Here is a 15,354-nt window from a genome sequence, read left to right as displayed (position 1 = left end):
ACCAATTTTCTAAATTATATGATAATCATAACACATCTCCTAAACACATATATTGAACTAATATTCTTACTAGAAGTGAAAATGTTTTCAATGTTATTAGGTAAAAAAATAGTCTACTGCTGAATCGTTTAAATTTGCCATTTTCCCTATTACTTAACATAGACGTAGTAAAATCGTACCTCGAACTCTTCGGTAAACCCACTACTTGCATGTAAGTCTGCAACATGCTTTGGAAAGTGTTTTATTGGAATTGCTCCGACATCATCTAAATGAATAAAAAAAAAATGAGGTTGGAAAGGATGATTCAACTTACATGAATGTGCCTCCTATTATAAAGATTTACTAGGAGCCTTCTCCTAAAAGAACTTCAAAATTCAATTATTCTTATAACCTCAATGAAACCTTTAGCAACAATTGCCAATGTTTTCTATATTTACTATTTACCATAATCTGCATTTTAGAATTCTGATTAGATGAAGAATCTCTTTTTCCTTTTATATTCCAAAGAGAGAAGAGTTCATTTTCAATGTTAAATGATAAATACCACCAAAGCCTCACTTCTTATCAGCGAACTGCAACTCTTTATGGCCAACTTTCTTTAACATGGCTATGAGTTGCATGTAAATTCTAGGGGAAAATGCAGAAACAATATACTTTCAATTTTACCACGGACATGATATATAGTGCAATTTCAGTTTTTAAAAAATTGTATGGCTCACTGTGTTACAGTTAAATAGTAAGATTTTTTTACAGTTGAAAACATTTTTCCTTTATTTTCTATGTAATAGAGAAGACTTATATGCAGACTATTCATTGAAAATGATATAAAAAATCTTTGGGACTTTTAATCTGTAGTATATCAAGAATTTTAAGTTGAATATACTATGAAAACAAAGTTATCATATCTGTGAGTTAATTGTGAAGAGGCCAAATTATTTCAACTGGCTCTATTTTTATTCCTGGAAAGACTTTCTTCGATTAAACACATTACTAGTTCACAGCATGCAATTTCACAAGTGATTTCTCTGACAAGGAAACATCAAACACATTTCACTGGAAACAGTTATTTACATCAACAGCTGTTCAAGCATCCAGGACATTTAATATTTTTAAGCCTCAATTACCAAGAATTGATTGATTAAAAAAAATTAGAATCCATCTGTTCTCTCTCTTAGATGAGTATACCTGAATACTAACATTGAATTAGCCAGTTAAGTTTAAGAAACTCTAGACAAAGGTGTAACTCCACCTTCACACCTCCTGGAGGATCTTGCCTGCAAGTAGCTTTTATAAGCAGATAAGGAAACAGAAATAATTTGTGGCATCAAAATTGTTGGTTCTTTACTAAAGATCCTTCAAATCCACCGATGCTATCCTGCACAGGTAACCTCTGTGCACAAGCACACGGACTACTTTTTATTTAAAATTTTGCTATTTTGCTGATTGCTTTTATGAATTGGTCTGCAAATGAGACCCAAATATCTTTTTATTTTCAGATTTCATATGAAAATGCACACGTTTGGGTGATCAAGAGTGCATTTTTGAGAGCTGAGCAGGGAAAAAAGAGGAGATCCCTTGATCACTATTCTGAGAAGCAGAACAGGGGTTTTGGATTTCCTAAACAAGGTCCTGATCTTGGATTAACTCTTTGTTAATACAGTAATAGCTTATGCTGGACTTTGGATAATATTATGGTTAATTTGCATACCCAGGCTAACAGGACATGTAAAAGAGGTATGTTTGAAAGTGAAGGGGATCAAAATGCAATAGATAACAAAACTGAAAGTCTCAAAATCCCTTATATGTCCATGAGAAATTGTGCTGTACCAGTGGCTGGCAAATTGTGGCTCACAAGCCATTTGCGGCTCTTTGGCCCCTTGAATGTGGCTCTTCCACAAAATACCACGTGAGGGCGCACACGTATAGTGCGATTGAAACTTCTTGGCCCATCCGCAGAAGTTGGTTTTCGGCTCTCAAAATAAATTTGTACTGTTGATGTTTGGCTCTGTTGACTAATAAGTTTGCAGACCACTATGCTACACTAACATAAATACACAGTAGTTTAATACAATGAGTTAAATATAAATAAAACAGTAGCGGGCCGAGACTGGTTTGGCTCAATGGATAGAGCGTCGGTTTGGGAACTGAAGGGACCCGGGTTTGATTCCGGTCAAGGCCATGTACCTTGGTTGCGGGCATATCCCCAGTAGGGGGTATGCAAGAGGCAACTGATCGATGACTTTCTCTCATCGATGTTTCTAGCTCTCTCTCTCCCTTCCTCTCTGTACAAAATCAATAAAATATATTTTTTTAAAAAAAACAATAGCGGATTAAAGACAGAGTTGATGAAAGGTGGAAAACAGCCAAAGATGTCGAATTCCTATGTCTGTTAAAAGTTACAAAGAAAATGCTTCTCTTTTTTCCATTTTTTAAATCATGAGATTTCAGAAGATAATACCAGGTGGAACTTGTGTCTTTAGCAGTAATAGATATATGTATGTATGTAGTCCCAGAAAATTTAAAAGAGGCTTCTGTAAAATGGCCACGTGGATGAATTTTTCCTCTTGTTTTCCCTGACTTGATGACTTTCCATGTCCTTATCCCACCTTCTATCTGTGCTTCTTCCATAGGTCACACATTTCCAGACAATTCCTTGTTTGTTACCTCTTTCATGCTGAGAGGTAGTACAATGGTAATAAAATAGGTGTCTGGGAATGTAGTCATAGTGTGAACTCAAGGGTCAATGGGTGTCTTCAATGACACTGGCTGATTCTTGCATAGTGTTAATTAGGCAAGTTCTGATAAAAGCCGTTGATTTTTTTTCTAACAGTTAAGAAACCTTTCCCCACACAAATGCAGATGGTCAGAAAGAACTAAAGGTTCTCCTCGTTTTTGTTATTTTGTCCTATCCACCCTACTGCACTGGTTTAGTCCGTTTTTTGTTTTTGTTTAGGTTTGCATGAAAAGAAGCTGAAAGGACCAAAACTCAGCATTATTCTTAACTAATACGCTATTGCTGTAAATGCTTATGCTCTTTAACATAGTACATCTGAATAATTATAAACTATTTTCCCACATCATGTGTATGGTTAAGAATGTTCAAAATCTCTGAGAACAAGTTAAACAACTGAGTGTCTGATACATGATGTAATACATATTTTGGACAACACAAATGTTTATGAAAGTATATTATATGCATTTGCAAAGTACAGTAAGGACAACCCTTCCAACATTTTGCTTTTCATTCAACATCAACCAGCTCCTAGTGGTCATACGTTAAGCTGTTACCTGCAACTGGAAAGATAGGCGTTGGAGGTGTGGATATCACTCTGGGGGAAGTACTGTCCTCCAAGTAAAAGTGTGCAGTCTGGAAGCACTTCCTGGAAAGGAAAGAAAGCAATTTAAACTACCAGCTGCCTCAGAGAATGAGACAATTTCTGCGCTGCCTCAAAGTCATGACAGAAATCATCAGAAACAAAACATAAGGGGGCATCTGTATTTATTTTATAAAACACAAAGTATTGGAGCAATTTATGGCCTCCAAATTTATCTCAGTTTTAGGTACCAGATGCAGAAGAGCAAGTGCATATCAGACTTGCTGTAAGTAGTGGTGGTATTTGAAGTTGTAGTTGAAGTTGTAGCTTGGCTGAGGTAGAATGTCTTAACACCTTAGTTACTCTTCCACTGTTTCTACCTTGGACAGGACCTCAGTGGAAAACAGCTTGTCCAAAGCTATTTTCACTCAATATTTCAGTGACCAAGACCTGCAAAGCCCAGTCAGCTGCTAGCAAAAGGCAGCAAGCTATGATCACATAGAAATAAAATTCCACAGTGGTAACATTTTGATGAAAAAAAGAAGTCAGTTTTATACTGTATGATAATGCACTGATAACAGAACAAAGTGAGGAAATAATGAGCATATAACCAAAAATAGGGGTGATTTTCTTCCCAACAGATGCTGGCCTTGTTGATGAGGGTTTTGAGAATAAACATATTTGGAATCAACGGTAACTATAACCTACAATGTCACCTGAACCTATTTCCATTCAGATAATAAGTGTAACATCTGGTAAGAGCACACTACAAACTACTGAGAAGAGCAAAGAACCAACTGCTGCTATAAATGAATGCAAAACACGCTTCATTTCAAAACTTAGATAATTAAAACTGCTAATGACACTCTTTGATGTGGGTCATTTAATTTATTTGAAGTATTACTCATGAGTGGTTAAGCTTAAATAGAAATATCTATGTGAGAAAATGCCAATCTCACTTTCCATTTAAAAGCATCAAGCTACAAGATATTTATCCTAATGAACTCGAACACAACATTTGTTCTTCCATGACACACCTACATTGTTTCAGTAATCAGTTCTCTGCATAAATTCTTCAATGGCTTCCCAATAGAATGGCATTCAAGTATTTCAGGAAAGACAGAAGACCCTTCATGATTTGGTCCCCTGCCTACTTCAATTCTCTCATCACCTATAACACTTTCCCTTACCCAGTGGGCTCTAGTTCTCCTGGCTCCCCTCTTTCTCCCTGGAGGAGGCCCTGTTAGTACCATCCCAAGCCCTTGGCTCTTGCTGTTCCCTCTGGCCACCTTCCTCTTTCCCATCAGTTTTGCATTGGCCCAAAAGCCACTTCCTCTGAGAGTCCTTCTCTGACCATACTAACTAAAGATACCAGCCTAGCCCACTAACTTCCTATTCTTTGCCCTTTGCTTTGTGGCACTTAGCTCTGCGTGATTGCCTATTTATGTATCTGTTCATTTGCCTTATATATTTTTAGCTGGTCTCCCCTCATCAGAATGTATTGTAAATCCCATGAAGGCAAAGTACTTTGTCTTAATCAGTGCAGTGTTAGTTCTCAGTGCTAAGAACAGGTCTGGCATGTGTAGGGGCCCTCAGATATTTGTTCAATGAATTCATTGCTATCAGTATGAGTCACATAACATTATATAGTTTATTTGTAACCTTCATGTCACAAGAAAAATAATTCAAAAGCAATGATGTGCATAGCAAAACCTAGCCCTCTGCTGCAATGCTGCTATGTCTTTGATAATGAAACCTGTGAGAGCATAGATAATGGAGAGAACACAAGAATGCCTTAAAAACCGAACAGGTGGTACAAAAGGAAAATGAGTGGATGTAGAATCAGATGACAAAAGGATCCTGTTCACATCTGGAAAGTGGAGTAGATACGGCAGATCAGTGAGGAATGGAGGGAGGGATGAGGGCCATCCTATATAATAAAAACCTAATATGCTAAGTGCATGACCATTTGTTTGACTGTTCCACCAGTCACTATGACACACACTGACCACCAAGGGGCAGATGCTCCGACCAGTAAATTAGCTTGCTGCTGGGGTCTGGCTGATTGGGACTGGGCAAGACTGGATCTCTCCATGGTCCCTCCCCAGCCCTGATTGTGCACCGGTGGAGTCTCTTGGCCTGGCCTGAACCCTCTCACATTCTAGAACCCCTTGGGGGGATGTCAGAGCCAGTTTTGGCCTGATCCCCCAGGACAGGTGGAGGAACCCCAGCGGTGCACGAATCTGTGCACCTGGCCTCTAGTAGGTCTTATGATAAAGAAACCATCCCTTAACTCTAGCTGGATAACTCAGTTGGTTAGAAAATTGCCTCAATACAGCAAGGTTTTGGGTTTGATCCCTGGTCAGGGCACATATAAAGAGCAACCAATGAATGCATAAAAAAGTGGAACAACAAATTGATGTTTCTCTCTCTCAAATCAACCAATCAGTCAATCAATAAAGAAACCATCCTATTAAAAGACCACATTTGAATAGAATTGAAAGCAGACTGGAGCAGAAACCCCAGGAAAGTTTGGCTTATCTTTGCAACCACAGATGTAGCCTATTCTGAAACTGGGTTAGACACTTGCTTTTATGATCACAGAATACAATCTCTTTCATTCCTCTAAAATAAGGTTACACAAGCAGGTAAAAGGGTTTGTATTCATTTTTCAACGAGTCTTAAAGCTATAGGATGCGTGAAGAGACAGAGCAATATAGCAGCTGATACAAGAATCTCTTCTGCAGCATCTTTGACACAGAAAGAAGGCCCAGTCTGAATGCCTTCCGTAACAAGGAGCTCACTTCTTTGTGTTATCTTTAGCTTCTAGAAATTTTTTTCCTCCTCCTACTTCAAAGCTCATTCCCTTCTAAGTGCCTCCAAATGGCACCAAAGGCAGGCCTTCCTGTCCCCCTGCTGTGCCTCTTACTGTTGAAATCATACTTGTATCAAACCGGAACTCAGTCTCCCTATTCCTTTAACACACTGGCTCTAGTTCTGTATGTTACAGACCTTTAGATTATGGTACCCGGTATCTTATAACATGTATACCCTATCTACCTATGGTCCTCACCTGTTTTGACATTTCTACTCTAATAATACTAACAAGTTACAGATCATTGAACCTGCCCTTGTCTGTCCGAACTCAGTATTTCTCCTCCCAGCTGTAAACATTGTCCTCCTTCTGGTCAAATGCCTCTCTTACTGAGATGCCAGGCAAGCGCTGTCCTTCTTCGAGATGCTCAGCAGCATCTTCCCTGGGAAAACAACCCCTGGCTGTCTGAGCAGATTCTAGCATTCAGTTTCTCTGTTCCCACTGCACCTAACGCAAACTTCCAATCACAATCACCTTTACTTGATTTCAAAAATGTGCCTAGTTAACCCTGACCTCCACCTCACTGGACATTATTCTCCATTATTTTATTTTAAATTCTCTTCTTAGTTGGTGGTTAGAGTAATTATTTTGCAATATGTTTATTTTGTGCCATATATATTTAAAGATGGGATTTATGTAGACTCAACTCTAAATATAGTGCCCGGAGTATAATAGGTGTTAAACATTAAAAGATTAGATGGATTTCCAGGAGCAAGTAAATCCACCAATCATAAATTAGTTTACAGCTGCATTTTAAAGTCTCTAATCTACTCAAGCCCCAAATGGGATAACTTAAAAATCTCAAAGCATTTGGGAGGGAGAGGTGGAGTATATAGCTAGAGAAAGATAAATGCATGGGTGGATGAATGGAAGGACAAATAGAAAGAGCTTGTCTCCGAGAAAATGGAAAGAAGATAGCATCTCATACAACAAAAAAGATAAATTAAAAATACACTGGTACTGAGGTTTAACATGTTGCTAATGTTCACTATAGTATCTGGGTAAATACCAACTCTACTTTTTTTTTTAGCAAAAGAATCTTGTAAGGAGGAAAATCATACAAAAAAGCTTATAAGTGGGAAGTATTAAAATATTTGGATGAAGGGCATTTGTATATTGCTACTAGATAATCATACTTAAGAAGTGACATTCTACTTAAAAGGCAGCATGGTACTGGGAGGCCTCTATTCTGGGCTGGTAGCTCCCCTCAAGGGCCTGCACACTTATCTTTATGATGAAGAGAGAATTCAAAATGCTTTTCTTCCCACTCCCCCCAGTCAAAACAATGTGTCCATGGCAAGTTCTTCTCTATACTGCTTTTAATGAATGCTGTTTTGTTGAATATAAATTTGGTGGTGTTTTTTTGTTTTGTTTTGTTTTGTTTTTGTTTTGATAGATTCTAACTACTAAAACAGCTCTAAAATTTTTTATCCTTTGAATTTTTAAAAGGTACGTTTTAAAAAATATATTTTTTACAGAGAGGAAGGGAGAGAGATAGAGAGTTAGAAACATTGATGAGAGAGAAACATCGATCTGCTGCCTCCTACAATACCCCCCCCCCCCCCCGGAATGTGCCCGCAACCAAGGTACATGCCCTTGACCAGAACTGAACCTGGGACCCTTCAGTCCGCAGGTTGACGCTCAACCTACTGAGCCAAACCAGTTTTGGCTTAAAAGGTACTTTTTAAATATCTTCCTTATAAAGTAATTTTGCATCTTTGAAACTTACAACTTAGCTTATGTAAATTATACCTTAAAACATCTGGAAGATAATTTCAAGGCATATTATTAAATGTATGACAAGACTCACTATCTATAGTCCATCTGTTCTGTATAAGCAGTGACTGTCTTCACATCTATGTGCTAAGTGTTGATCACAATGTCTCCTGCTAATTATCACTCAGCCATGATGAGAAAGTGATAACTGTTTTAAACTTGCAGACATAGGCCCTATCAATCAACGTTAATCTGATTATTCAATTTACACCTTTTCATCACCGTATTTAGAATTAAAAACTAAAATTTTGTAATTATTACTCAATTTTTTAGATTTTTATACAAATATGAAACAATATCCATTCTTCATGCTGAATTCATGACAGAAACCTGAAAGGTCTGACTGGAATCTTTACGGTAATCTATATATTAAAACTTCCCTGCAAATGGTAACAGGAGAAGCCTAATTCTTAGATGGGAGAGTGAGGTGCCCAAGGCCATAAAGCAAATGCCAGGATGAACTGGGGAAGGGATCTATATTTTATAACTCTAATTCTGTCTTCCAGCTACAACATATTTTCTCTCAAGATTTACACAAAACATAGACCACCTTGAGTTAGGTAAATTAGACGAGAGGATTTATCATCATACTCTGAGGTTATATTTTTCCTCTAAAAACTAGGCTAGAAAAATGTTTAAATATGTAAGCTTGGAAACCCATATAAGGGCCATTGGGACTCTTGTTGGTATGATTTTAAAAATATATATTTTTTATTGATTTCAGAGAGGGAGGTAGAAAGACGGAAATACCAATAATGAGAGAGAATTACTGATCGGCTGCCTCCTGCATGCCCTACTGGGGATCGAGCCTGCAATGCAGGCATGTGCCCTGACTGGGAGTAGAACCATGACCTGCTAGCCGGGCTGGCATGATTTTTAACCTTTCCACAGGCTGCAGTCTCCAGGAAGGCCTAAATTGACTAGTGGAATCATATTGTTCACAAATGCATCTACACTGGAATTTGGGTAATTGACACAAATCTTGAAGAATGTTACAACACTGGCATTTTGTAATTTAGCAAATGATACCACTACCATATTATTGATCTAAAAGGTTACATTTCAAAGTTACTTAACTTCATGTGGATGTGAGTAGAACAAATATGTCAAGTTCTGAAATGGGTAAGTAAAAGTAGCAAAAATTATCAAAACATTTGATAGTTAGATATAAAATATATGCTTAAAGCCCAGCTGGTTTAGCTTGGTGGATAGAGTGTCAGCCTGCGGACTGAAGTGTTGTGAGTTCAATTCTGGTCAAGGGCACATGCCCAGGTTTTGGGCTTGATCCCTGATGGGGGATGTGCAGGAGGCAGCCTATCAATGATTCTCTATCATCATTGATGTTTCTATCTCCCTCTCCCTTACTCTCTCTGAAATCAATAAATATATTAAAAACACACACACACATAAAACACCAGAGTGCTAATGCACTCTCTATTCAAGGTACATCACGTGTTATTTGTGAGGAAAAGAGAAACATCTCATTGTGAAAGTAAAATTTATTTTTACTTATAATTTTATATTTTTTCCATGCTTAATACAGGTGGAATAACCCATTATTAATATAAGATAAAAAACACTCCAAAGTTTAATTTTCCATGAAATATCAAATTGTATTGAAATAAGAGAAAATAAATTTGTAGAAAATAAACTTAAAATACTAAGAGACTAGAAGACTCATAATAATTATTTCAAGGTTATAACTAAACTATCTGACATCTTCATTGGAACTTTGTTCTAGCACTATTTACTATAAAGTAGAATTAGGTCCTGCTTTCCATCTTATTTTAAATTTGTTTAACTCCAATTCCTAATAAGTTCAAACACTGATTTGGCAGGGGGAATCAGATTAGATATAAATAAGTCATTTAAATAAATATGATATCACTGTTGGTAAGAAGGGAGAAAAGCAATATGAATTCTTGTTGAGCAAACATGTATGAATTCTGTACTGTGATCTCGGGACTCTGCAGAGCATGGGATCTTCTGGGAAAAAGAGTCATTGTCAGCTACAGAACTTACTGAAAAAAGCAGCTTTGTGTGCAAAATAGGCACCTAACCCATGTACAATAACAGAAGCATGATCTGTTCTCCACAGTTTGCAGTCTATTCTGTTCTGTAAAGGAAATCAGGTATGAAATGCAGTTGGCCTTGAAAACATTCTACTGTAGCCAATCGATGTCATGCTCTCAGCTCATGCTGCTTCTGGTTTTGCCTCCTGCCTGCAATGCCTTCTCCTTTATCTCCACCTTCTTTTTCTTCTTCTTCTTCTTCTTCTTCTTCTTCTTCTTCTTCTTCTTCTTCTTCTTCTTCTTCTTCTTCTTCTTCTTCTTCTTCTTTAACAAAGCCTTGTTGAAGGTTTTCAAAGATATTTTTATTAACATATTTTTATTGATTTCAGAGAGGGAGAGACAGAAACATCAATGATGAGAGAGAATCATTGGTAGGCTGCTTCTGTATGTCCCACATATGCCCTGACCAGGAATCAGACCGTGACCTCCTGGTTCATAGGTCAACACTCTACCACTGAGCTATGCCAGCCAGGCCTATCTCTACCTTCTGAATTTTGCTCAACTCCAACACTACATTTTATGATTGCCTGCCATTTCTGGCCTGGCAAGATCCTTTGTTCTCAGTTACCTTTAGCTCTTTAGTTCTTTTAGACCACTTTTAGCTTTACATGCATGTACTTTTATGATATTTTATATACTAGTATTTCCATAGAGAATTTTCCCCCTCAATGAGCATAAATTTCTTGACAGAAGTGACTGTCATTCATTCATTTAAAAATATTCTCTCATAGTTGTAGTACATGGAAAATTGTCAATATTTTTAAATAGTAAATATTTTTTAATAAAATGAGAATATATTTTGGGATAACACATAAAGAATGGTAATATGGGTTTCTATCAAAATGTAGTTAATGGATTTATAGCAAAAAGGAGTTAATTATAGATCTTCTGAACAAAATGCTCTTTGAAAACAGAAGTAGAAAATGCTAAGCTATATTCTTTCTTGGTTTACAGATATGATTCCCTTTATTGTTATAAAGTTCTTGTTTACTAACTGACACAATCATAACAGCTATACTGACCTACATTTGTGTCCATGTTAAACTCACTAATTTGCTTTGTGTTCATCTTGCTATCGGTTATGATGGATACAATTTTCTCTATCTTTTCAAGATTTTAGTATGTTATTGGTGGGAATGAAGCTAAATTTCATCCTCAAGGCAAATTATAATATATTTTCAAATCCCATAGGTCTTTATGTTAAATTTTTTGTTTTCTAATTAAATTCATATTTTAATTGCTTGAATTTTACTTTTATATATGGGGTACTATTTTTTCAATCTTTTTAAAAAATATATTTTATTGATTTTTTAACAGAGAGGAAGGGAGAGGGATAGAGAGCTAGAAACATCCATGAGAGAGAAACATTGACCAGCTGCCTCCTGCACACCCCCCTACTGGGGATGTGCCCATAACCAATGTACATGCCCCTGACCGGAATCGAACCTGGGACCCTTCAGTCTGCAATGCTCTATCCACTGAACCAAACTGGTTTCGTCTGGGGTACTATTTTTTTTAGTATGCAGTTGTATGCATCTTGTACATAATCCAATAATTAAAAAACTATGTTTTACTATATCAAAAATTATGTGTTCCTAAATAATAATTTTTAAAATTATAACAGTGGGAGCATTGAAGCAGATAAACTTATAATCATGTTAAATGTTATGATAAGGTTTGAATGTTAGATAAATATGAAAGTACAATTGTAAGAGTACTGTATTATAGTAACTTAAGCCAAAGGTCCTCTATTTTACCTTTCATTGTTTGAAGTATGAAGAATAATCAAATCTTTTATTATTATGACTCTGGATTCAAAAATTAATCTCATTCACAGTACCTGCATAAGTTAATGGTAGCTCTCAAGTAAAAGGAATCTGAATGTGCTTTGACAAATTTTCAGGTAAAAACGGGCAAAAATCTGAGCTTTAAGAGAAACATTTACAAAACAAACACTCAACTTACCTCCAATAGATGAGAATACCCACAAGAACCACTAGACAGATAAAAGTCAGGGCTGACACGATCACAAGGGGTATAACTGCCTTCTTTTCGGATTCCAACCCCTCAGCTAGACCAATACGAGACTCATGGCTACTATTACTGGCCTCTGTAGTCGGAGAAAATGAAGAGAGTTGATATTTAAGTGTCAAGGAAAGTTACAACATTTTCAATAAAATAATTGCAATTTTCAATCATAAACAATTGCAAATAATTGCTTACCTTTAAAATTTTGACTCTATGATGCAAAGAATGTTTATTATTATAAGCCAATTTATAAACCAAAATCTAAAAAGAAGGCAGGAGATCAGACCTGAAGAACTATAAAATCCTAACAGAGATTGGCACCCCGGTAGGGGAGCCATAGCAAGAGTGAGCATAATACTGCCTTGAGAAGATTGTTAAAAGGGAAATGGAAGTATTAAAATAAGAAGGCTATCCAGCTTTTAAATAAAACAATCAGGAAAACAATGCTACTTAGTGAATCACCATATAAGACTAATTTTTAATCTCGAAATTAGGTAAATAATTAGGAGCAGTTAATCATTTCATTCAAAGAGAATCTTAGGACAACCCTTCTTACATTAAGATAAACCTTAATGAAGATAACAACTATTTAAAATTTAGGTGCAGGATGCTTTAAAATGTTATCTTATCAAATGTTTCAAAAATAAAAATATCAAAAAGAAAAATACGACTGCACGTGAATGGAAGGACTTCATAGATCTAAGAAGTTATTTTCAAATATGCAAATAAAAAAGAATAAATTCTCTCCTTGGGTTCATTGAAAAAGGTCGCAAGTATTTTTGTGAGCAATCAGGAATGTCATTGTCCTAGCATTTTCAAAATCACTGCCACTGGCGCTGTCCAAGTTGGTAAAGGTGGTTCAGAATCCGGGGTGTCAGTGGCCAGGCACCACCGTCCCTTCTACTCTGAGGTGTGTGCAGTGGGAGACAAAGTGCCTGAACAGAACTGTTCTACCATAATGACATGCTGACACCATTACCTGTCTGCCTGGAGAGGTTTAGAAAGAACTACATTTACATTCTCCAGGAGAGTCTCCACCGCTTCCTCACAAATGGCACATTTGGTGCTTTTGTACGAAGTACCTTACCATTAGTGACATGAGACAAAGGAATTCAATGGAAACTGAAATATTTTGAGAGTGATATACATTCATAAGCAAAATATATCTAATGCAGAGAGCTTAAGATGTAAAATGATAACTTCCTTCTGTAACTGGATGCTGCAAAAAGGGCCAACAATTTAATCTGTTCATACAGATCCAAGGCACAGAAATGATACCCAAATTTCCACAAATGTTTGTTCTTTCAATTTATGGATGCATTTTCTAAAAAAAAATATAGTGGAATTCAAGCATGTGCCTAAAAATCATAAAATGGAAAAGTGGAAATATTGTAAGTCAACTGACTCCTGTAGTTAATATTCTGTGAGAATCCGGTTACTTTCTACTCTGTTAGCCATGTGCTCTGGCAGTTCTGTATTAGGGCAAGGCTCATTTAGAAAATGAATTAATCTGACGATGAATCTTTTAAAATACCTCTATGAAATTTACAAAAGCACCTTATTTTATTGTCTTCATACTTTTATCTATCACAACGATCATGATCTAAATGGCAAGTCTGTGTAATAAATGAAATCACCACTTAGCAAAGTTCCTGGTACCTAGTAATTACACAGGGTGGTTAATATTATCTGTGTCTGTTATTCTTGAAGTGCAGTCCTTAGTGGCATTGGATCCCCTGATGCATGTTTGGGGCCTATCCCATATTTCCTGAAACTCAGTGGTGCCCTGGCTGAGTAGGTTAGAGTGTTGGTTAGAGTGTCATCCTGATATGTCAAGGTTACAGGTTCAGTCTCCAATCAGGGCATAAAAGAGTCAACCTGGAGAGCATATACTAAGTGAAATAAGCCAGTCGGAGAAATAAGCATCACCTGATCTCACTCATTTGTGGAATATAATGAACAACATAAACTGATGAACAAGAATAGATCCAGAGACACAGAAGCAGTGAACAGACTGTAAAACCTCAGAGGGAAGGCAGAGGAAAGTGGGAGGCAGGTGGTAAAAGATCAACCAAAGGACTTATATGCATGCATAAGCATAACCAATGGACACATACAATAGTGGGGTGAGGGCCTGTGCTGGGGGCAGAAGCAGGCTGGGAGAGGTCAATGGGGTGGGGGGTGGGGGTGAAGGAGACATATATAATACTTTCAACAATAAAGAATTAAAAATACACAAATAACCAGCAAAAAAACAATAACAAAAAAACAAACACACACACACACACACACACACACACAAAACAAAAAAAAACAAAAAAAACAAAAACCCTCCCCTCACAAAAAACAAGAATCAACCAAGGAATGCATTAATAAGTGGAACAAGTCAATGGTTTGTTCCTCCTCTCCATCTCTCTCTCTCTCTCTCTCTCTCTCGAAATTAAAGACACTGTGGATAAGGCCCTGAAATTTGTGTTTAACAAGTCCTTCAGGTGATTCTGGTTCACATTAAAGTTTGAGAACCAATGATGTACATTAATTTACATACAAAGTGAGCTTATATAATTACAGAGGTCTTCAATGACTACAAATATTCATAACAATATGCATATAAACATATAGATACATACATATCTCATTTATATATATGCATGTGCAACACATATGAGGTATGTATAATCATATATGTGCTATATAAGATACAGAAAACATAAAATGCATAACAAATTAACATATATACCATACACTCTGTGTACATACACATGTGCACAATATAGTTTTGTATACAGACTTTCTCTTAAGTTTTCTGAGAGTTCTGATTTTAAATAAAATCTTTAATTGAGAAATTAGAATGATAAGTCCATAATAATTAATTATATATTATGAAACCTAGGTTTTTTTGTTCAAGGTGGGATACTACAGGGCAATGCACACAATCAACTGATTGCATTGCATGTTATAATAACAACTAGTTGTACTGATTTTTATATATATTATATAGTTCATATATATATTAAACTAAAATGTTAATTTGATATAAGCTAAATTGTATATATGACTTACTGAAATGATAAGGCAAGAATCTACTAATAGACAATTAGAAAATAAAAAAACTAAGATTATTATTTTAAAGTAACTTTTCAGAATAAAACATTATAATTCTGGCATTACAAACTAAGCATTATATACATATTTTATTATCTATAATCTCAAAAGCTTAGTCCTGAGAAATAGACACCAATAACTCAGGTTTTCAGTTTCAGTTTTGTATTAACTCCCTAACTGACCT

At 36.2% G+C, this 15,354-nt stretch overlaps 1 protein-coding gene across 5 annotated transcripts in view; it reads right to left on the bottom strand.

The window, feature by feature from the left end:
* PTPRZ1 (protein tyrosine phosphatase receptor type Z1) overlaps positions 1-15,354 on the bottom strand; it is a 173,227-nt gene that overhangs the window by 31,208 nt on the left and 126,665 nt on the right. For all 5 annotated transcript variants that reach the window (XM_036425438.2, XM_045576337.1, XM_045576350.1 and 2 more), the window contains 3 exons: positions 12,003-12,147; positions 3,289-3,380; positions 180-265 (listed from right to left, as the gene is read on the bottom strand). In XM_036425438.2, the coding sequence (XP_036281331.1) occupies positions 180-265; positions 3,289-3,380; positions 12,003-12,147 (323 nt within the window). The remainder of the gene's footprint in view (positions 1-179; positions 266-3,288; positions 3,381-12,002; positions 12,148-15,354) is intronic.

Source organism: Pipistrellus kuhlii, unplaced genomic scaffold (assembly GCF_014108245.1).
Source record: "Pipistrellus kuhlii isolate mPipKuh1 unplaced genomic scaffold, mPipKuh1.p scaffold_m20_p_10, whole genome shotgun sequence".
NCBI lineage: Eukaryota > Metazoa > Chordata > Mammalia > Chiroptera > Vespertilionidae > Pipistrellus > Pipistrellus kuhlii.
Note: the sequence above shows the minus strand (reverse complement) of the source record. Positions and strands in the feature narration are given on the sequence as shown.